The sequence below is a fragment of the Pseudonaja textilis genome, chromosome 4, assembly GCF_049901715.1.
Source record: "Pseudonaja textilis isolate UNSWEBS1 chromosome 4, rPseTex1.2, whole genome shotgun sequence".
Classification (NCBI taxonomy): domain Eukaryota; kingdom Metazoa; phylum Chordata; class Lepidosauria; order Squamata; family Elapidae; genus Pseudonaja; species Pseudonaja textilis.
The window spans coordinates 58,490,512-58,513,244 of NC_141993.1; the positions used below are offsets into that span (position 1 = coordinate 58,490,512).

Here is a 22,733-nt window from a genome sequence, read left to right on the forward strand (position 1 = left end):
ATCTATCAGAACACTGAAAGGTTGCTAAAATACAGAAGCAAAGTAGTTAAGAATTTTCTACATACCCAGTATTGTATTCTTTAAGCCAATTTAACAGAGCATCTTTGTTGAATGCAGCAGCTGCTGCAACATTACTGCTGTTGAGTTGAATGTCTGCAATTGTTTCAGAAGCTGAAACCACCTCAATTAAACCAGAATAATCTCCAGTTGCTAAACAGCCATAAGGCAACAGTCTGGAAAAAATGTGAGTTTATAATTAAGTCAGAATATTTTTATTTATTTAAGTTATTGGTATCTCATTTTATCTTCTATAAAGAAAGTTTAAATCAATATGTTGTCCAAAATCAGTATTTAATTTAAAAAAAAGGAAAGAGGAAAGCAGTGTTCTGAATTTCTAGTACTCTAACAACAGATGGTGCTATCTCCCTTATTTATTTCAAAGTACTACAACTGAACTGATGGCCAAATGCAAGTTTTAGTTTAGTTTAGTTTACTTTATTGTCATTGCACCTGTACAATGAAATCAAACACCATCTTCAGTGCATATCATGACCATGAAAATAAACACAAATACACATCCTTTGCACTCCACGCACTGAACCAAAAACCCCCAACACCACATCAACACTGCACTATGCAGTAGAATTCAACAGAGCTACTGCCCTGGGATAGAAGCTTTTTCAGCCTATTTGTCTTTGTTGTTATTATTCTGTACCATCTGCCAGATGGTAATAATTCAAAAAAAGGGTGCCCAGGATGATGAGATGGATCTTTGAGAATGTTTTGAACTTTCTTAAGGCAGCAGGAGTTATAAAGCTTTTCCAAAGAGGGGAGGGGGCAACCAATGATCTTCTGGGCAATGACATTAACCCTCCGGAGTGCTGTCCTATCTGCCACTGTGCAATTGGCAAACCATACAGAGGTGTAGTAAGTTAATATACTCTCTATGGTGCAGCAGTAGAAGGTCACCAGCAGTTTTTCATTCAGTTGTTGTTTTCTGAGAAGTCTCAGGTACTATAACACAATCAAATGCAATTTTTAAAAAAGAAAGAACGCATGAAAGGTTTCCAGAAAATATGTTTACCTAAAGGTCTGGCCATTTGCAGTTATTAATTAAATTTTTGGCCCGCATTTTTGATTTTTCTGTTTCTTCTCAATCCATTGTCCACCTATGCTGATGAAAAGTTCTGGGAAACTCATTCATGTACCCTTTAGTAATGTTTTGGTTGATCCTAATAAATATAGGTTTTGGATCTTATTTGTCTGAGTGGAGTAGCGAAAGAGGTATTTCTTATAGATTCCTAGACAAGATTCTTGGCATATTCTTCTTTCAACATAAACCATCATATTTTTAATCACATTAGGTTCTGCTTATCTATGGCAAGGGTTGGCAATCTTCTGTCCTCTCCTATAAAAATCTCATAAGATTTCAGCAGAAATGGTCATATCAGATTTCCAAAATCAGACAACCTTCTAACATAAGATCTTGTGTAAGAACATCAAATTCTGAGCAATTTCAAGAATGTTTAAAGTTCTTCTTGAAGATTGGGGTCTGGTGAGCATTCTGATGAACATGATATGAATACTGTGCTGCCCACCTCTATTGGAACTGAATTCAAAGTACAATTAATGAGAATTTTAAAACACAAGTGAAAATTCTTATTTGAGGATTTTAAAGAAAAAACATGAACTTAGCTTAAGATCTTTAAGTTCTCATCCATTCTGCAGTTCAATAATATCAATACTGGCTTAAATCTCCTTTGTAGCTTTTAGCACTAATATAAAAAGTGTATTTAAAAACTTGCATAAGGTCTTCTGCTGGAATTACTTTTTTTTAATCTGCCCCCCCCCCACTCTGGTCCAACACTTCCTACGAGATTGGTAACAATTACAGTGCTTATTTGTAAAATCGGGGGGTTGGTTTATTTCCGAAATGATGGTAAATCAGTAACTGACTTCTGAGCACATAATCACGTTTTCTCTGAGTAATATTTCCTAAATGAATCTTTTGTATTTAATTTATTTTGCTATCAAAGGCATAATTATAGAACATTTTCTCATGAATACCTTATTTCTTTGCTGTGTTACTTGTTGATATTGCTCTTACCTATGTGAATGATTAACCTACACCTAAAGTTCATTCTGTTTGTTAAACTAAAATATTTAAGAGATGAGCTCAAGATTAATCTGGTGTTTTAGGAATATAATTTCTATCATTAAAAAAAAAAAAAACAATTTTCTGTTTCTTTTATATCCACTGTTGAGAAAAGGCAAATTAGCTTTTCAAATGTTGCACAACTGCCCATTTAAACAAGGACTAAGTAAATACATTAAGCATTAACAAAAGAAAAAATTATAATCATATGAAGTTGTTACTGCTGTTGTTAATTCTGCCTTTCTTATACAGTATATGAAATTCAAGGTGATGCACATACCTAACACATCTTCTTATTTTCTGCACAACAACAACCCAGTGAAAGCTGAGTTGGGCTGAAAGAGAGAGTAACTGGCTCAAGGGCAGAAACACAGGATGCAGGGAAAGCACAGGAGTTTCTTAGAGAGTAGCATTTATAAATCAAACTGGGTAACAGCATGAGCATGAGTCAGTATTGTCATGCTGAAGGATATATGAATAATGCAATCAGCATTATTTTTATATCATTAGTAAAGGCATTGATAAATAGGCATTTCATTCTTTTTCCTTGCTAGTCTTATTTATTTATTTACTGACTGGCAACTTGGAAACTAAAGTACAATGAGCTGCATCATATTTCCACCACCAAAATGGCACCACAAAATATCAGTTATTCTGTTGGCCATTTTTGGTATTCCCTGGGATTGATAGCTACACTAATGACCTTCCAGATTTCTGCGATTTAATAAATAAGGTGGAATACAGTAACAAATTTCTTTCAAGAAAACCATGTGGAAAGATTGATATCTCGTGTTTCGTGCTGCACATCAAATATTATAGTATTAATAGCTCATTTCAATAGATTTGCTAAAATTTGACTAAGGGAATTTAAATCTGGCCTTTTCCAACATAAATGATGGACAATCAATCAGAATAGAGCTGGAAGTCACTTTGGAGGTCTTCTAGTCCAACCTATACCCCATTTTGGACAAGTGGCTGTCCAATCTCTTCTTAAATAACCTTCAGTAATGAAGAGGTAAAGTAAGTAACTAAAGCCCCTTCCAGCATTATACGTTCATAGAAAACAGCTATTCAGTGATAAAATCTTGTACAGGGAGAAACTAGAAGTAAATAACCTTGTTGATTGCATCGTGAAAATGTGTAGGGAGTTACCATAATGCAACATTATGTCTTTTCATTACAATGGTTGAGGTATCAAGTGATTTAAAACTTTGTGGCTTTGCAAGACCTAGCATAAATTATATCTTTATAGCAGTTGATTAGTGGAAGATTAGTTTATTAGTTCCTTTATTCTATCTTTCTTCCTGATTGCCTTAAATCACTAAAATTCAGATTATTTTACTGATGTCTGAATGAAATTCATATTATAATAAAAGAACAAGTTAATACTGTACTGAAAAGGTAGGTCAGACTTCCCCAACTAAGCATTTTGTACTAGACAGTTGCCAACATCTAATTTTTTTGATGAAACTTTGCCATTGAAGTCAGAATGAAATTAGACTATTGGCCTTTTATTCCTAATTAACATTCAGAAGAAAATCTACTTACCGAAGGTCTAACCCAGCTTCTTTCCAAAGTAAATCCATTAAACGTAACATCTGAAGAGTTAACATGTCTTGTCGTAGATCTGTAACAGAAATCGATATATGTAAAATAATTGAAAAATGTGCAATATATAGGTAATCCTTGACTTACAACAGTTTGCTTAGTGACCATTCAAAGGTACAACTCTAGTGAAAAAAAGTGATTTATGACAGTTTTTCACTCTTACGACCGTTGCAGCAACCCCATGGTCCCATGATTAAAATTCATATTCACAGCTCATAAAATTCATACTCATATTCAGCACTCCAGTTGGTTAATGTCATTGGTTTCCCTCTCCCCTCTTTGGAAGAGCTTTATAGCTCCTGCTGTCTTAAGAAAGTTCAAAACATTCTCAAAGATCCATCTCATCCTGGGCACCCCTTTTTTTTAAACTCTTACCATCTGGCAGATGGTACAGGATAATAAAAACAAGGACAAATAGGCTGAAAAACAGCTTCTATCCCAGGGCAGTAACTCTGTTGAATTCTACTGTATAGTGCAATATTAAAGCAATATCAGGGGTTTTCAATTTAATGTATAGAATGTGAAGGATATGTGTTTGTGTTTTATTTTTATAGTTATAATTATAATGTACACTGAAGATGGCATTAAATTTCATTGTATGAGATGCAGTGATAATAAAGTAAATTTATATTTATGATGGTTGCAGTGTCCAAGAGACATGTGATCACCTTTTGCAACTTTCTGACAAGCAAAGTCAATAGTAAAGCGAGATTAAATTAAAAACTGTGTTACTAACTTAACAACTGCAATGATTCACTTAACAAGTGGAGCAATAAAGATTGTAAAATGGACAAAATACATTTAACGACTGTCTCACTTAGCAACTGAAATTTTGAGCTCGATTGGGGTCCTAAGTTGAGAACTTTGTTTACATGAAAAATTTTCAAGCATCTATAAGACATATTTAGATTTGTAAAAAAAAAATATTTGTCAGAGTGAATTTCAATATAATCTGTCTGAAATAATGCAATGTTCCACTACACCTGTATTTTTTTTAAAGTTTAAGACTTCAGGTTCAAAATGCTATGTTAGTTAATCTAACATTAAAATTCCAACAGCAGAAAATGAAGTTTTCTGTGTACTTACCATCTCCATTTTTAAAAATGATTCCCACCAAGTCAGCACCAAATGCTTTGTTACTGTATACTATCCATAAAGGCTTCATTTTTGAGTCCATATATTTACATTTCTCTATACTAGAACAAAGGTAATAATATTTTTAGTGAGTTCAGTTAAAAGATTAATGAACCATAAAAATGTATTGGGAAGAAATAAATCTGGAAGGTTATTCTATAATGGAATTTTAGAACCTGGAAAAATGCTTTTCAAAACTTTCATTCTGTTGCTTCAATATCAGTTACTCTGGCAAACTAGCACATTAATTCTTGGATCCCTATTTAGTGGCTACTAATACAAAACCTGAAATAGAAATGCATATTTATTTTGAAAATCTCTGATACAATTAGCAATAAATTATTAATTGAAGCCATTATTTCTGGAACTGACATTTTAATGTTAAGATAGCAGAGATTTGCTTATATGGCTAAGATGAAAAAAAGAAAATGTCAGCTACATGTAGAAATGCTGCCTTCTGCATGGGCCATGCCTACTGAGCAATAAAGAGCAGAGAACTTAAAAGAATTGGAGCCTTCTGTTTTTTTATACTACAACTTATAGCACAGCGTACATGGATGAAGGAAAGCAGGCCATCTTACCAAAGTTCTGAAAGTAAGACCGACGGATTCAGAGGGGACTGGAGATGGGAAAGGGCCTCTTTGTACGCACTTTGTTTTAAACAGGTATGCATTGTATCCTTCCCTTTGGCTTTGCTTTGTTTCATGGCATTCAGCTTGATCAAGCTATTCAAAGTCTTCATCTTATTCAGTGCTTCAACCTGAAATAGATATTTGAAAATACTACTTTCTAGAATGAATGGATAGGTTCACATATTATGCTAATTTGTGCTTTGTTTAGCTGGCTACTGTGGCTTATTTAGCAAATATTGCTTAATCAAATAATAAACTATTAAGAGGTATGAACTATGCATATGTCAATGGATAATCCAAAGTATAGGCAATAATTTCTAAAATTAACACAATTAGAGTAACTATACAGTATTATGCCAACTCCTTTTAACACTCAGCATATTGATTTTTTTTAAAGTCCTAACCCCCCCCCCAAGGATATTAATTTATTTTTCACTCATATTTATCTTCACCATATAAAAGACAAGGTGATGCATATATGGTAAATTTAGAAGCATTTTCCCCTGAGCTGCAACAAAACCAATTCTAACCTTTGACATATTATACAAAGGAACAACTTTTAAGAGAGCCACAGAGGTGAGATTTAACATTTGTTTGTTTAAGGCAATCACAGCTAAGTGGTAACGTTTATAAATATTCTATCTCCCATCTCCTCTTATCAATTTAATTTGGATATGAGATAGCATTGTGCCAAAAGAAGCTGGAAATAAATTGAAGTAATGTTCTTGCTCAGAAGTACAGAGAATTCCCCACATGGCTATTTATTTATTTTATTGGCAACTAGCAAAACTTAAACATATAAAAATAATTTACATTTGAAGATTCATCTGACATTTGTCAGCTGCTGAACCAGAAGCAAAGAAAATGATAGCCAATATGATTCCAAGTGGGTGACCGGCATAGTTTTAGCATGAAGTAGAAAGTCTTTCTCCCATGTGGTCAATAAAAAGAGCTTTAATAACAGCATTCTAATCTGAATGGATTAGAATGACCTTGATATCATTTGTTATAGTTTTTTTCCAGATAATATAGCAACCAGGGAATAAAATTATCAGAAGAAAAATGTCCATGTTGCTACAGGATATAAACATGTCTGCATCTATCAGGTTTCAAAAGCATAGTTAAAATGTAACAATTGTGAAGGTGACTTTGATGACCTAATTAAAAAAAAATCTAATTCATTTACTAGATTTACTAGATCTAGATCTAATTCATTTACTAGATTTATGTCTGCCTGCTTCAATGTAAATTACTTTACATTCTCCATCAATTTTCCAGTCTTTGTGCCCTTAAATCTTGGATGAAAGATCCAAGAATCCAATCTTACTTTTGACAAATGTTGACTATTACATATGGGCCCACTAACAAACATTTTTTTTCTTTGTTTTGCCCAGTTTTCTTAAATTACTACCTCCTTCATTTTAGAATTCTAGAAAATACTGAAGCAATGGATATGACCTTAGACTATGGATTGTCAGACATTTCTTAATATCCAGGGTGCTGATACTTTTACTACTAAAACAAGAGGTTATTCTAGAACAATAATAGCTTCTTTATAAATCTGAAACTTAAACCAGTGTTAATAAACTTGGACAATATATATTGTTTAGTAATTAGTATCCACGTTTATATTTTCAGTAGGTTCTCTAAGGGAAAAAAAAGAATTTTAGCATAAAGCATGTTTTAAAGGCTTAAACTTTCTTACAGAAGGCTGAGTCATTCCAAGCAGGATGCTGTGGAAGCTGTCCAGAGTTTGATTATAGAAAAATGACAAGAGAGGCTTTTCAGGTCAGCCATCTGTGAAAACCAAAAGATCCCTGCTTTTCTACAATTCTAGGAGCTGTGCAAACATTATAGGAGGGAACAATTTCAACTTGCACTGGACAAACAGGAACTTTTTGAAGTATTTCTAGGTTCAATTTCTTCCGTGTTTGCACAGTTGGGAATTTTTTGCCCCTTCTTTGATTGCACTGACATGCATTTCCTCTAAAGTGCAAAGAAAATGTCACAGTCCACAAAAGACTAAACTGAATATATTTAAAACAGCTATTAATTTTTAATGGTTTACTCAAGTATGTTAACTTATAATTAAGATATTTTCTTATACTACAGGAGTAGGTAATTATTTTGTGTGGTAAAGATTCATATATTGATTGCAGGAGATAAATAAAAAAAACCCTAAAACAATTATTTTGCCAGTTTCCCAATGAATATTTTCAGCAGCATTTCACAACTGGTTAAACAACAATTACTGATGATTTCTACAGCTAATAAGACTACTGTGGATTTGCTAGGTGCTTTTTCAAAAGGGCCTGGCCTATAAAAGCATGTTACATCGTGTTGACTTCATGGAAATAATCTCAGGGGAAGAATTTAAAATAAGCAGTACCTGTTTGGAAAGAACTTTCATGTGAGTGATGCTTCCACGACAATAAGCTTCCAATATCACACCAAACTGCAAAGAAACTGCAGGTATATGCATTTCTGATCTACAAGACATATTTGTATAAATGTATAACCATGAATTTTAAAAACATATTTATGATACATATTAAAATTCAGAAGGTAGATGGTTAAAGGTATGGCTCTTAAAACCTGAATTATGTTGTTACTGCTTTACAAATAAAGAGATGCAAAGCCAAGTACACCCTTGTACATGGAAAGTAAATACTTATTAAAATACTCAAGCCCTTTGCAGCAGAAGTCAATCTAATCCCCCAAGTTAAGTCCTCTGCTTTTTAAATTCCCCATCTTCTAATAACATGTACAGAGATGAGTCAAAATGTCTGGTTTCAAAATTGAGGAAAAATGTGAGAAAAGTAATTTTGTCTTATATGCAAGTTTCTGATGTTCTTGAAGGTAATGAGCTTGAGGAAAGCTCTGCCAAAATCAGAAGACAAGTATTAGAACCTCTTCCTGAGTGTTCCACTTCAAGAGAGATCTGAACCTATTGATTACTGCAGCTTTTCAAATGATGGCCACTTTATGAATTGGTCTACAGTTACTCCAGTACACATGGCTGATTATAGTTATGTTGGTTGAATCCAACATAACTTCAGAGCTCCAGACCATGGAAGTACTGAAAGAAGTGGAAGCATGACTTTTGGAACTGCAGCTTTAGTAATCAAAAAGTAAAGGAGAAGGCATTTTGAAGGCACCATTTGATCCTTTCTCTGTAATTATCTCAGCTGGATCGATGGTTTTTGAGATGCTGATTCAATGGGAGATAAAATAAGTGGATTTAAATATTAATGAATAAGACCTTATGATATAAAACAATTTTGTATGGAAGGAAACAACACAGATGTTTGTGGTTTCTATGAGGAACAGAAAAGAATCTTTTGATATATTTTAACACAAATGTATAAAATATAAATAAATCCATGACTGGTCCTCACTTCTAGTAGTAAATAAAAAGTTCATCTAATTCCAAGAAGTAAAGGATTTCCCAATCTACCTTGCTGCTTTTGAAGAACACAACTGTGTCAACATTAAAAGGAACAAGGGAAAAATATACACACCTTTAATATTTGGTAAAGAAGAAACTCTTAAATTATACCTGATAAAATATACCTGAAGAAACTCTTCTGCTTCTAAAGATATACTTGGAAAAAAATAAATATATGGAAAAACTATACAGGTAGAATACAATTACTATCAAAATAATATTTAGTGCAAGATACTTGCAGATTAAACCCTTACTATTCTCGCTGCATTCTGTCATAGCAGCTCTGCCTTTGTGGGCATCATCTCTCACAAGCCCTTAAAACTCACAAATTCAATTTGGGATGTAAGATAAGAAAAGAATAAAATTACTTTGATAGGCTCCAAAGGAGATCAGTTTTTACCTGTAGTGTTTAAACTCTTTTTGACTGAGATTCATATTCAACTCTTTTTTAGAGTTTAGTTTAGTCTCTACAAATCATTCCCTTTCACTTGATACAAAACCTATTTTTAAGTTCCATTTTCTTACTACATTCCTAATACAATGCTGTACCATGCAACCAGTTACTTAAAACTCAAATATCTATTCGAATTCATATATTTTGTTACTAGCTTAAGGTACTTTTTCTTTCAGCCATTCTGTCTTCCCTAATCTTGGTTATCCACTTTGATTTTCATGGACCACAATTTCCCAGATGGGCTATGAATGAACATTCACCAACCTTAGGCAATATGCCAAGGACACAAAGATACAAATAGACCTGTCAATTTTGCCTAAAAACATGTTTTTGACTTGCTCTACTTATCCAGTGTGCTAGATATCTTGCAACTAGTCCTGCAGTGTTTCCACTCAAAATGGGATCATATTGAAACACTGGACCATATTGTACTACCTGCTTTATGCTGGCACTCAGCAAGAATTGTTATCATTTGTGGTCAAGCACTTTCATTCCCTTTATCTCCAGCTGCTATAATGAGATCAATGTCAGAAAAAAGTTGCTTCACAAAATACAGCAACCTTTAAGCAACTCTTAGCTATTTCTTCCCAAGTTTGGTTGATCATTCAACTGTAGATGGTTTATTCAACTGACTATATTTATGTATTTACATTTACATGCATTTTTATTGATTCTTATTAATATATTTGTATTCAAGAATTGTATATTTTATATCTATTTGGAATTCACTTATTTACCATTGACTTATAACTGGTCTACAGTAAAAATAAACCATTTCTGAAAAGGAATCACAATTAAACCATTTTTAAATATTATCTACTTTTAAACAATCCAATTTAATTGGATAGTGAAAACATAAATTATACATATATGATATAAAACAGAACATTGAAATAGAACACTCAGAATGAATATAAAGCCCCCCCCCCTTATTTGCTACAGGTATTTTGTCATTTTAAGTCTTACCTCAAATGCCAAAACAACATTTGTCCTATCCGTCTGTTTGCCAGGGCTTTCTCTAATAGGAATCTGGAGAGAGCAGTGTCAAGAAAAGCTTCATATTTCAGGACCTGCACAAGCTGCAGGAGATACTGAGCAAGTTCTTCATCACTAGAAATAGGTTAGAAAAAAGTAAATAAATTAGTGGAATTCTGGATGAATGCATTCTCATTTTTATACTATTTTACACTGTTATCTATAAAATGTTCCCAATGCAGAATATAATAAACTAAATTAAAATCAACAATAAAACAGTATGTATGTATATATTTACTGATTTGTAAGATGTATTTAGTTGCCTAAAACCAAAAGAATATCTCCACCTTCTTATTAATTGTTAAAAATAAGATAAAAATCCAAAACTTAAATTAAGGACAAAACACAAAACTTAATTTGGAAAATTAAAAAGTATTATCATGACAAACTAGTAGTATCAAAAAGTGGCGTGTTGTTGTCAATTTTCATAATGCCATGATCATGGGAGCCATTCATGCTTCAGGGATCATGCTATTCCGGAGAAGGCAGCCTGCTACAGAGAATGCTTGATGTTGGGCGATCTTATGCTACTGTACATGTCCTAATAGAGGGGACTCCTCAGCAAGTACAATTGCATAATTGTCTAGGTAGAATAAGTGGAAAATACAGTGGAAGGGCAAACTTTAAGATATGTGAAAGGAGTCCTAAAAAGTCAGGCTGAACAGACTGAATACAACTCCTCCCCAATCTTCTTTTTGAAAATCTGAGTGACCATGTGTAGGACCTCCCAGTCCTAGAATGCAACCGATACATAAGATGAATCTGCATATACATCACCTGAATTGTTCCTTAGCCAGTTGTCATCTCCTTATTGAGCAGCTGATGCAAATTCAAGAAGACAGCAATAGCACTTAGACTTGTATATTGCTTTACAGCCCTCTCTAAGTGATTTAGAGTCAAAAAGATCTGGTAAAACAATTCTGCTGCAAATCATTCACACGAACAACCAATTTCTGTCCCATGCTCTGGCTTGATACCATTTAAAAAGACAATCTGTCTCATCCAAGATTTTCTGTAGCTGAAACCTAACCATCATCTTAATAACCTTATCAAGAAATGGCAAGCTGGAGACTTGCTGATAATTTTCTGAGATGTTCAGACCAAAGGATCGCTTTTTGAGGAGATACACTATCACCTCCTTCAAGGCAGGCAATAGATCCCTCTCATGTCTTTGTGCCCTGTCTGGATGCATTTATCATCACAAGGAGAAAGTTTACAAGTGGCTGGGTTCATCTCTGAAAGATACTGTCAACTTCCTCAAGTGTCATAGCTATCTACATCTTTACCTCTTTAACATTAGTTACATGAATTTTATTCTAAAGATCAATGAGAAACTTCAAAGATGCCACCTTCCAACTTTCTTGCTGAAGAAAATAATGCTTCTGTTTCATTTAAAATGGAATTACAAATAAAGATCATATCAACAGAGAAAATATATTTTGTCCATTCATATATAAAAATAATTGCTATATGTACTAAAGCAAAAAAAAAAAAATCACTAAATTCAGTCATCCAGTCGTGGCTGCCAACATTCTCCTCAGGTCACTCTCTAGAGTACAATAGCGATGTGACCAGTACACTATATAATGCCACAACATTAGAGAGGGTACTGGTAACTATGGCATTTTTGCTCTCAGACTCCAATACTTATTACTTTCATCAATTGAGATTAAACATTTTTTTCTGTTTTATATATTGCTTAGCAAGAAAGATGCCCGCAAAAATTGACATAACATGCTGAATGCAAACGCTGTCCTAAAAGATATACACACATGCAAAATAGAAAAAAATACGAAATAATTTATGTCAAATGCTCAGGAGAAACAGTCCCCCGGAATTACTATACATTATATCAAACTTAGATAATTTTTACAGGAAAAAAACATCTTGTTTACATTTTAAGGACATCAAAATATTCTGTTAACAGTTTAGCCTTGGAAATAAATAAGAAATGCTATTAATCATATACAGCACTGTTCAGAAAAGTCAAGGCCACAAAATCCAACAACACTGCTCTGATAATACTTAAGATTTTTTTTGAAAATTTTTTCACTGAATACATAAATCTATGCTTTAACCAAAACTAAACAAATAAACAGATTCTTGGAAAATATATTATATTTTCACAGACATACCAAATCTGTTGCACATCTGCTCAAGTGTACATTCCTGTATGTTTCACATGACATAATCCTAAATTTGCAAAGATTCACTTCCATAGGACATTAGTTGGATGCTTTCTAAATTGGCATTCTGAAAACATCTGCATCTTTCCAATGCTATAGCATTTGCCCCAGAGAAAATGGGAGATTTGTCCTCTCCTGACCAGACAACACCTCCCAAAGGAGGACCACCCAGCCTGATCTTACTGATATCATCAGTAAACTGGGATTTTAGCCTGAATTGTTTCCTGAGTTGGAAAATTTATTTCACTCGGGGTAAAAGTCACAGGATTTTCTTGTTTAGATCCAACTTGTGAGCCAACTACTAGGATAAAGTTACCATACTACTTACCTCATTTGTCGTAAACAGCCCACAGCATATTCTCTTACATATTGATCAGGATAATTGAAATCTAGTAATTCTAATGCTTCTCGGGGAGGCAATTTTGACCATATCTGAAGAAGAGCCTGAAGCTGTTCAGAAAATAAACATAATATATGCAGAATTCAGTAACTAAAATATTTACGAGAATTTATTCATGAACAGTTAGACTACTGGACCCAACTTTCTGCATCTTAGCCATTGAATGACTTTGGACAGACAGAGAAAAAAGTAATTGGCTCAATATACTTCACAGGGTTTTGTGGGGGGATAAAATAAAAGTAAATCCCATTTGAGCTGCCCTCAATTCTTGGAGAAAAGACAGAATATAAATCTAAAAACCAAGATTTATCCAGTTAATAAATAAATATTGCCCCGTCACACACACAAAGGGAAACATATTCAAATGAGATGTAATATACACTGCTCAAAAAAATAAAGGGAACACTTAAATAACACAATGTAACTCCAAGTCAATCACACTTCTGTGAAATCAAACTGTCCACTTAGGTAGCAACACTGATTGACAATCAATTTCACATGCTGTTGTGCAAATGGAATAGACAACAGGTGGAAAGCATACGCAGTTAGCAAGACATCCCCAATAAAGGAGTGGTTCTGCAGGTGGTGACCACAGACCACTTCTCAGTTCCTATGCTTTTTGGCTGGTGGTTTGGTCACTTTTGAATGCTGGCGGTGCTTTCACTCTAGTGGTAACATGAGACGGAGTCTTCAACCCACACAAGTGGCTCAGGTAGTGCAGCTCATCCAGGACGGCACATCAATGCGAGCTGTGGCAAGAAGGTTTGCTGTGTCTATCAGCGTAGTGTCCAGAGCATGGAGGCGCTACCAGGAGACAGGCCAGTACATCAGGAAACATGGAGGAGGCCGTAGGAGGGCAACAACCCAGCATCAGGACTGCTACCTCCATCTTTGTGCAAGGAGGGACAGGAGGAGCACTGCCAGAGCCCTGCAAAATGACCTCCAGCGGGACACAAATGTGCATGTGGCTGCTCAAACGGTCAGGGTGGTATGAGGGCCCGACGTCCACAGGTGGGGGTTGTGCTTACAGTCCAACACTGTGCAGGACGTTTGGCATTTGCCAGAGAACACCAAGATTGGCAAATTTGCCACTGGCACCCTGTGCTCTTAACAGATGAAAGCAGGTTCACACTGAGCACATGTGACAGACGTGACAGGGTCTGGAGATGCCGTGGAGAACGTTCTGCTACCTGCAACATCCTCCAGCATGACTGTTTTGGCAGTGGGTCAGTAATGATGTGGAGTGGCATTTCTTTAGGGGGCCGCACAGCCCTCCATGTGCTCACCAGAAGTAGCCTGACTGCCATTAGGTATCGAGATGAGATCCTCAGACCCCTTGTGAGACCATATGCTGGTGCGGTTGGCCCTGGGTTCCTCCTAATGCAAGACAATGCTAGACCTCATGCAGCTGGAGTGTGTCAGCAGTTCCTGCAAGACGAAGGCATTGATGCTATGGACTGGCCCGCCCATTCCCCAGACCTGAATCCAATTGAGAATATCTGGGACATCATGTCTCGCTCCATCCACCAATGCCACGTTGCACCACAGACTGTCCAGGAGTTGGGGGATGCTTTAGTCCAGGTGTGGGAGGAGATCCCTCAGGAGACCATCCGCCACCTCATCAGGAGCATGCCCAAGCATTGTAGGGTGGTCATACAGGCACGTGGAGGCCACACACACAACTGAGCCTTGTTTTAAGGACATTACAACAAAGTTGGATCAGCCTGTAGTGTTTTTTTCCACTTTAATTTTGAGTGTAACTCCAAATCCAGACCTCCATGAGTTGCTAAATTTGATTTCCGTTGATAATTTTTGTGCGATTTTGTTGTCAGCACATTCAACTATGTAATGAACAAAGTATTTAATAAGAATATTTCATTCATTTAGATCTAGGATGTCTTATTTTTGTGTTCCCTTTATTTTTTTGAGCAGTGTATATAATATAGTGAGAGACACCATTTAAAAATAACAAGGAGGAGAATGGTAACAGAAACTTTGACTCTTTAATATTCCTATTTCTAGCCAGTTGGTGAAAATGTCAATAATTTCATTTGTTTCTTTTCCCTCTAGTGATGTAAAAGGTGGAGATTTGAAAGTTCTTCATTATTCTTCTATCTGTGGCAGAATAAAGACCCTGTATGTCAGAGAACAGAAGAATCATGGAGTAAAATACTCAAGGGGTAGTAGTTCTTCATATAAATCAAATCAAATTCAAGTCAGATATTAGAGAAGACATTCAGGATACATAAAATAATAAGCTAAAAAAGGGGTGATAGATTTGTATAATCTCCTTAATCTCTGGACATAAATTAGCTCAGTTCTGTTTATTGGCAAATTCTAGAAAGAGGGACAAATGATATTTGGTAATTAATTTAACAAAGAACTGGTTATTTTTGTATAAGAAATAGTCCCATATTATCAACCTGTTATCTATTGTATCTTATTTGATTCCCTTCCTATTCAACTGAATACTAAAGCAGTTGATGACTGATAAAATATGGAAATATGAATTAAAAAATTGAAAAAAATATGATTAAATGCTAATATTAAAATTAGCTGCCCCATCGTGAAAATGCAAATGACATTATCCTTTGAGCAGTGTTGTAGCTCTGAATTCACACTTGAACTCAACATGCTGAGCACTGGAGAGCTCTAACTTGAGCCTTTCCTTGCAGGAAACATGGAATTTAATATTGTATATATTTGGCTTCATCTCTACAATATTAGATAACAGAATCGAAGTATTCAAAAATGTGGGCAACATATGGATTATTTTCTGTTGCCACTAGGATTATGACTGCTTAAAAAAACCTTAAAATTAGAGGCAGAGGTTATAGAACTAGAAAAAGTTAAGTGATATGACCCTTAGAGGAAACAAGAGCTCAATGACCTGAGAAGGAGCCAAGAAGATTCCAAAAATACAGCCAATTCTTGTTTACATTCTTTCTCTGAGCTTGAATAAGGAGGGAAATGCTGACCAGCTAGATCAACATCCCAGGTGGGTACTGGCTGATCTAAGAGTATTGGTCAGAGGCCAACAAGGGGACTTATCACATCTGGGCTCAAAGCTTTCCTTCTTAAACCAAAACAACAATACTTCTGCAGGACAATCAATTATATTGATTCAGAGCAAAAGTACTTACAAAAAAGTAACATTCCATTATAAATGGGGAAATTACGGCAACTAAGAATCTTTCTCTTTATTTCATTTATCAATGAAATATGCCACTTTTAGCTACCTCTTTACCACCTTCTTCCCACATTTTAACAAATGTAAAACATTTTAAAATGTAATAAAGTTGATGCCATGCACAATTTTGCTCTTATAAAATATTGAAAACTATTATTCTCTATGGCATTATCTTATACAACTAGATTGTTCAAAAGGTTTTAAATTATAATATTATAAATAATGTCAGAGCAGTAATGTTTTAAATAGATTTTTTTGTACCACTGGAAAACCTACAAGGCCAGTTTTGGGATAAACCATCATGAAGAAAATACATCTATAGAGTCACTAGGAGTTAAAAACAACTTGATGGTACATCGATCAATCAGATTTCTGCAGCTGGTCCAAAGAACAGTATCTAAAAATCCTACTATGAACACTGGGGTAAATGCTATTCAAGTACTAAGAGTGTTAATAAATTAAAAGTTAGAAAACACTGTGGAGTCCAAAAGGAAAAACAAAAAGGAACACAATACCACTATATCATAATATCCAGATTTGACTACTGTTTCTACTGTATTTCTGTGCACATTATGAAATGTAAATGAACTACTTTTAGGAATTGCTCTGATGTATCTACATTTTATTCTGCTATAATTACTCAAGACGGATTTGGAAGAGGAAACACTACCCATGTCTGTATAGTAACAATGATATCCCTTCGCTCTCTCATTGTCCCAAATACCTGATTTTAAAAGAATTCAAAAACTGCAGTAGAGTAAATGGACAGAATTTACAAATGAAAAAATATTGATAAAGCAGCTTACAATAACAATTTAATTTTTGAACAAAATTGATGAAATGAAATTAAAATATTTTCACCTCTGTAAAGTTAAGGTTATAAGAACCGTCCCTGTATCAGCCAAAATATAAATGAATAAATCACAAAATCCTGTCTACCAGAAGATGAATAAGCTTCCCAGGGTACCATCTACCTTACCAGAAGACTTTTGCAGGGCTCGAGGCCTGGCTGCAAATAAGAAAGATGCTAGAGTTAGGTCTTTACTTTGTAGCATGTCAGCTTTGTAAAAAAAATAATAATTGGCTTGTCTATGTTTTTCCAATTAACAGTATCTCATTTAAATTATAACCTACCACATTCCTGAACAAAATTACTTGCTTTATCCCTGGTATTACTAATTCTCTACATAGTTTCTATATGTCTTACTTGAGCAACATCTTCAAGCTTGTTCCATTTCACAGACAGCAACAGTTTTGGCAGGGATTGTGGAAAATTTTCACGACAGTCAAATCGTAATGTCCAAATGAGATCCATTTCATTTTCACACAGTTGAGATAAGGGGTCCCTTTCCATGATCTCCTTTAGCTCAATGAAGAACTTTTTGCCACCACGACCCTATAAGATTGCATGTGATAAATGTTCAAGCAGACATTCTGTACATTTTACATATGTATCAAAACAAGCATTGCTGTTCTTGTACTGCTGCAAATGTCATAAGGCCATAACAGATACTTCCCTTGTTTTAGTGTAAATGTTTATCAAATCATATCCATTTTACAAGTTTTATATGCATCACAAATGGAAATATTGTAGTTCATGAAATATACACTTCTCAATGAAGACCACTAAGGGGCAGTATTGTTATTTTACTATTTCATTTTGGGTAACATTTTTGCTGAGATGAGTTTGAATTTAAAATGCAAAGAATGGATAAAAGCAAAAGTTTGTATCATTTAAAGGTAAATATATGGACTAAAGGAAAGTGAAGAATACCATACAAAGTCAACATCCAACAGAACTTACGTTTTAATGATGGAAAAGTTTTAGAAATCATTTTTCCACCGTACAATATTTGAACATACAATATAAACAACAAACTAGAAAAGAGGGTAAAAAACTCTACTAAAAATTTATAAATATTAGTTTCTAACTTTCCTAATATTTTGACTAACATACAACATTTATAGACATCTCATTTTTGTGTGTGTCTACGTTTGATTTTAATGCTTTAATTAGTTTTTTTCCCTTTTAAAAACTGTACTCTCTATCAATATTTCTCTGCCTTGGCAACATGAAGTTGTGTGGACTTCAACTCCCAGAATTCCCCATTCAGCATTGTTATTTATTGATATTTAGACCTGCTTTGCTGCATTTTGCCATTACTGGATATTCTCCAAGTTTCAGCTCCAGGTCTGATATTTTTGGTAATTTACATCCTTGCCAATGATGTGCTAAATTTATTTTTTGCTGCTATGAACCTGTAGTAAATTACTTTGGAATTATGCCTAGTACGCTAAGTGTTCTCTTGAGCTGTTGTAACCTATCCAATGTGGTAAAAAGGAAAGTAGAAGCTTCCACTTAGGCTCGTATTTAGCCAAAATTTGTCATGTTGTTTTGTATTCAAGCTATATTTATTTAAATAAACCAACTTCAAAACATATCCAAACCTCATCCAATTCCAACTCTTGGCTCAACTGAGCTATGGATAATAAAAAGCTGAATAAAAATGTAAGTGTATTAAAAATAAGAGGAGAAGAAAGGAGCAAGGAATGTAAAAGTGCTTGCAAGGACAATAACTCATTCATATATCATGAAATTAGAGTACAGTACTATGTTCAAGTTTGATTTAAAAACATTTCTTTTCTGACTATTTCATATAAAACATCTAAAGACTATTGTCTACTAATAAATTTTATCAATCCAAAAACCTGTAACAATCAAAAACATAATGCTTTTTCAGAACAGTTAAGTATAGAATAAATATTTAAGTCAAAACATAATACTGAGATAATAAATGTTGGTTATCTTACACTATTAAAAGCTTTAATAATTCTAAATATTAAATGTACAGAAAATCACAATAAAACAATTCATAATTATTCAAATTAATTTATTCTCATTTTCAGATATGTTCACAATTTCTGGTACACCACAATATGTAGTGAGCTGCTAACAAGCAGGATTTCTATGCATTTTACTAGAAACATAATTTTGAAAGAATATCATAATTTAACTAATTATTTCTGAACATTAGCATTTAGCAAATACATAAAATAAATACATTCTGTTTTAAATGGGGAATGACAATTATTTCATCTTTGATACTTACTGCCATGCCAGAGCAATCACTGTTCCTTGCAATCTCAGCTGCTTTTTCAAGTATCTGCAGAAAATTTAACTCATGTTAAGAAATTTAAGTTTACATTTAAGTTTTACTGCCCACACATACACACAATCACAATTGAACAAGGTCAGTCAATATTAGAATTAAAGATGAACTGATTTCTGTGTAGCCTGACATGTGCATGCAAGGAAATTAATGTCATTTACATTGCTCTTCCTGTCCTTCTTCAGATACAAAATCTGCATCGTATACCATCATATCTTAACATGAATCAAGTTCCATTGTTTCATTGTAAGAAAATTCATTGTACCAACAATAAACACAACTCTGTAATAACAAAACTTAAATACTAAAAGAAGAATGCAGACCTTGAAATCACAAATTGTGAACATTTCAGATTTATGTGGGCTGGAATGATGCACTTCTCTTTAATTAAAGGAGAAGGAAGGTTATATTGGGTTTGTCCATTAACCCTTCTAGGTCAATATGCAGGAATTTTTACCCAGATCTATCTAGAGATGCCAAAGATTCAACATAAAACTGTGTGAAATGCAAAGTTCTACTGGGGAAGGTTTATGACAAAAGGGTGTGTTGTGAAATTAAGGATTTTTCACTATGTCTTCTAACTGCAAGGGTGTACTCTGTCTATCCCGTATAGTAGTTGTGACAGATTTTATTATGTATGTTGCAGATAACACATATCTTCCCACCCACACCCCTTAGGCTACTGGCTCTTTTGTTTTTACTGAAGATGTTGTAGAGGGATTTAGTTTGTGTGCTGGCGATACTGTGTGGTTGCAATAGCCTGTAGATTGATTATTTCTTAGATATTTTTAATGTATGGTAGTATTATCCTTCTCACAGCCTGTGGTGGTTGTGCTGAAGTGGATTGAATAGTCAGGAACTTTTGATAAACTTGAGTAGGTATCCTTTTTGTTAGAAGATATGGTTTAGATGATATGTTTTCTTTTTCTGGTGTTCTGGGTTGCTACAGTGCTTTTGTGGCCATCTGAATAAGGTTAGCTCCCCTTATGGGAGATTGGGTTGTTACTTTGGTACTGGATCACTAAATTAGTGTGGGTGCTTTCTCCCTTAAAGTTGTTTTTCTAATTTGCGACCATTTATTCTTGAGGTCGCTCAAGATGGACAGTGCATTGTTGTCATCTTTTTTCCACATGAATTTTATTTCTTTGAATATGTTGATTGCTTCATTTCTTCTTTAGTTTTTCCTTTTTTATTATGACAAAGCTGTTGTCCACATACCAGATCCATAGTTTTAGTTTTATGCTTGGGAGTGCTATGGTTTCTAGATGCTGCATGCAGTCTTTGCTATGAGTCCTTAAAGTGGTGGTCTCATGAGTGTTCCTGTGATTTGTTTATATATAATTTCAATTATACTGAAAGCAGGTAGTGAGCCAGAGGTTGATGAGGTCTATGGTTCTGGGTATGTCAATCTTAAGTGTACTTGGTTATTTTGGGTATATTGTATAGTACTGCTGCCATGCATTTTTCCCCTGGTTCTGAATTTATGGATGTAAGGAGTGAATGAAACTATCATCCTACCTTCTATATTAGGTCTTTGATTTTCTAGAGTCACTGTAGTGGGGAGTTGATATATTTGCTCCCCTCTGTGAGATGTCCAAGCTTTTTTATGAGATCTTTAGCTATGTTGTATGTTCCCTGGTAACAATACAATGGACAAAGAGGTATGTTGGGCTTGTATATTTCTGGTGTGGAAGTGAAAGCACGTGCAAAAATTATCATGACTCCTTACCTTATCAAAAGGAGGGTAATAAATAGGGCATTTTGAATATTCTTGAAATCTGATTTGCAAAGTTGTTGCATTTTCACTGTAGGGGTTAGTCTGTACCGTTCCCATTGGATTCAACATTTCTTCAAGTTCATCTAGGTAACCAGAATAACACACATTTTGTTTAACTATACATGTTGTTTAAAGGCTGTTTACTTCTGTAAATATATAAACACGTTTCAAGTTCCTCATGACTATGCTTCCAATGCTAAATATACTTTATAAACGGAGGTAGATTACTTTAACTGAATTGGTTCTATGAGGGCCAGCAGATCATTGAACAACCTTCAAAGAAATAGAGACCAAAGTATTTCCACATAAACTAATGGAAGTTCTAAACTAATTGGAAGTTAGATGGAAATGTAAATATTCTGAACACAGGTTAATAGAACAGTTCAAGGCTGAAATATCCTGACTTTACTGGAAATGTTCCAATGTCAAAATGTTCTCTATGACTTTACTGGAAATGGTCCAGAGTCAAAATAGTTACTCCTCTATTTCACAGGGTGGTTCTTTTTTTTTTTTTGAGGCTGAGTCATTTGTGTTACAATCAAAATGGGATGTTTCAAAATTGGAATATTATCTGTCTTAAAATCTTTTGTATACCTCTATTAAAATAAACATGGGTAGTGTATTTATTCCATACAAATACTTTCCATTCTTCATCTTACTCTTAAACAAAATACAATGACTGAGAAACAAGTTCTAATCTATTTTAATGAAGAAGGAATCTTTCAGAAATCTACTTGGGCAGAGCAGTGCTTTAGATTTAATTTCCAAAATGTGGTTCAGAGCATGCACTAAAATAATTGTAGCACATATGTACAACAACTTTTAAGTCTGATACATCGTTTCTTGAAAACGACACAGCAGCTTCCCTTACAAAGGTTAAGTATTAACCTAGCCACCATAAGATATCCATCTCTTAAAAGAAAGTTTCTACTACTGATAGCCAAGGGAAATATTTCATCTTAGGGAAAAGAGGTCTCTATTTGGGATTGATAATCATTCCTGTCAGTATTTTATAACTATACATTACAGATCTTCATCCTGTTCTCTAACACTGCACTAATCCTAATCTACACTGCAAGCCTTTCATTCCAGAGTAGCTGTTGTAGACAGTCCCAGCATATCAGTCACTCTGATATCAACAGAGGCTCTGCAGGAGCCCATATAGCAACTTCAGTCTCACCAGGAAATGATGACCAGCTGTGCAAGAGAAGGTCTCCAGTCTTCAACTGTCCTTTAAAATCAAATACCATAGTATTGACCCATGCCACAGGATAATGCTGCAAAGACAAACCAAATAATTTGAAAATTAAAACCAAGGCAATACACTGACCCTGAGATATACAAATCCAAAGGTACAATCAATAGGAAAAAATTGCTACTAATTAACTATGTGGGCTTGGTTCAGGGGGGGGGGGGGGGGGGACCGAACACAACAGAGTGGACTATGGGGAACACCCACACACAACACACCACAAAATTATTTTCCCACTGATTGAGCAGCCCTATTCTCTCAATGTGAAGGACTGCAAATGGTTATGAGGATA

The 22,733-nt window shown here is 34.5% G+C and overlaps 1 protein-coding gene across 3 annotated transcripts in view; it reads right to left on the reverse strand.

Annotated features, from left to right (window-relative positions):
- Positions 1 to 22,733, reverse strand: part of PIK3CB (phosphatidylinositol-4,5-bisphosphate 3-kinase catalytic subunit beta) — a 77,841-nt gene that overhangs the window by 8,108 nt on the left and 47,000 nt on the right. For all 3 annotated transcript variants that reach the window (XM_087933164.1, XM_087933163.1, XM_087933165.1), the window contains 11 exons: positions 22,370 to 22,466; positions 21,142 to 21,272; positions 19,353 to 19,406; positions 17,450 to 17,638; positions 12,981 to 13,102; positions 10,398 to 10,541; positions 7,919 to 8,018; positions 5,479 to 5,657; positions 4,850 to 4,959; positions 3,704 to 3,782; positions 66 to 233 (listed from right to left, as the gene is read on the reverse strand). In XM_087933164.1, the coding sequence (XP_087789290.1) occupies positions 66 to 233; positions 3,704 to 3,782; positions 4,850 to 4,959; positions 5,479 to 5,657; positions 7,919 to 8,018; positions 10,398 to 10,541; positions 12,981 to 13,102; positions 17,450 to 17,638; positions 19,353 to 19,406; positions 21,142 to 21,272; positions 22,370 to 22,466 (1,373 nt within the window). The remainder of the gene's footprint in view (positions 1 to 65; positions 234 to 3,703; positions 3,783 to 4,849; positions 4,960 to 5,478; positions 5,658 to 7,918; positions 8,019 to 10,397; positions 10,542 to 12,980; positions 13,103 to 17,449; positions 17,639 to 19,352; positions 19,407 to 21,141; positions 21,273 to 22,369; positions 22,467 to 22,733) is intronic.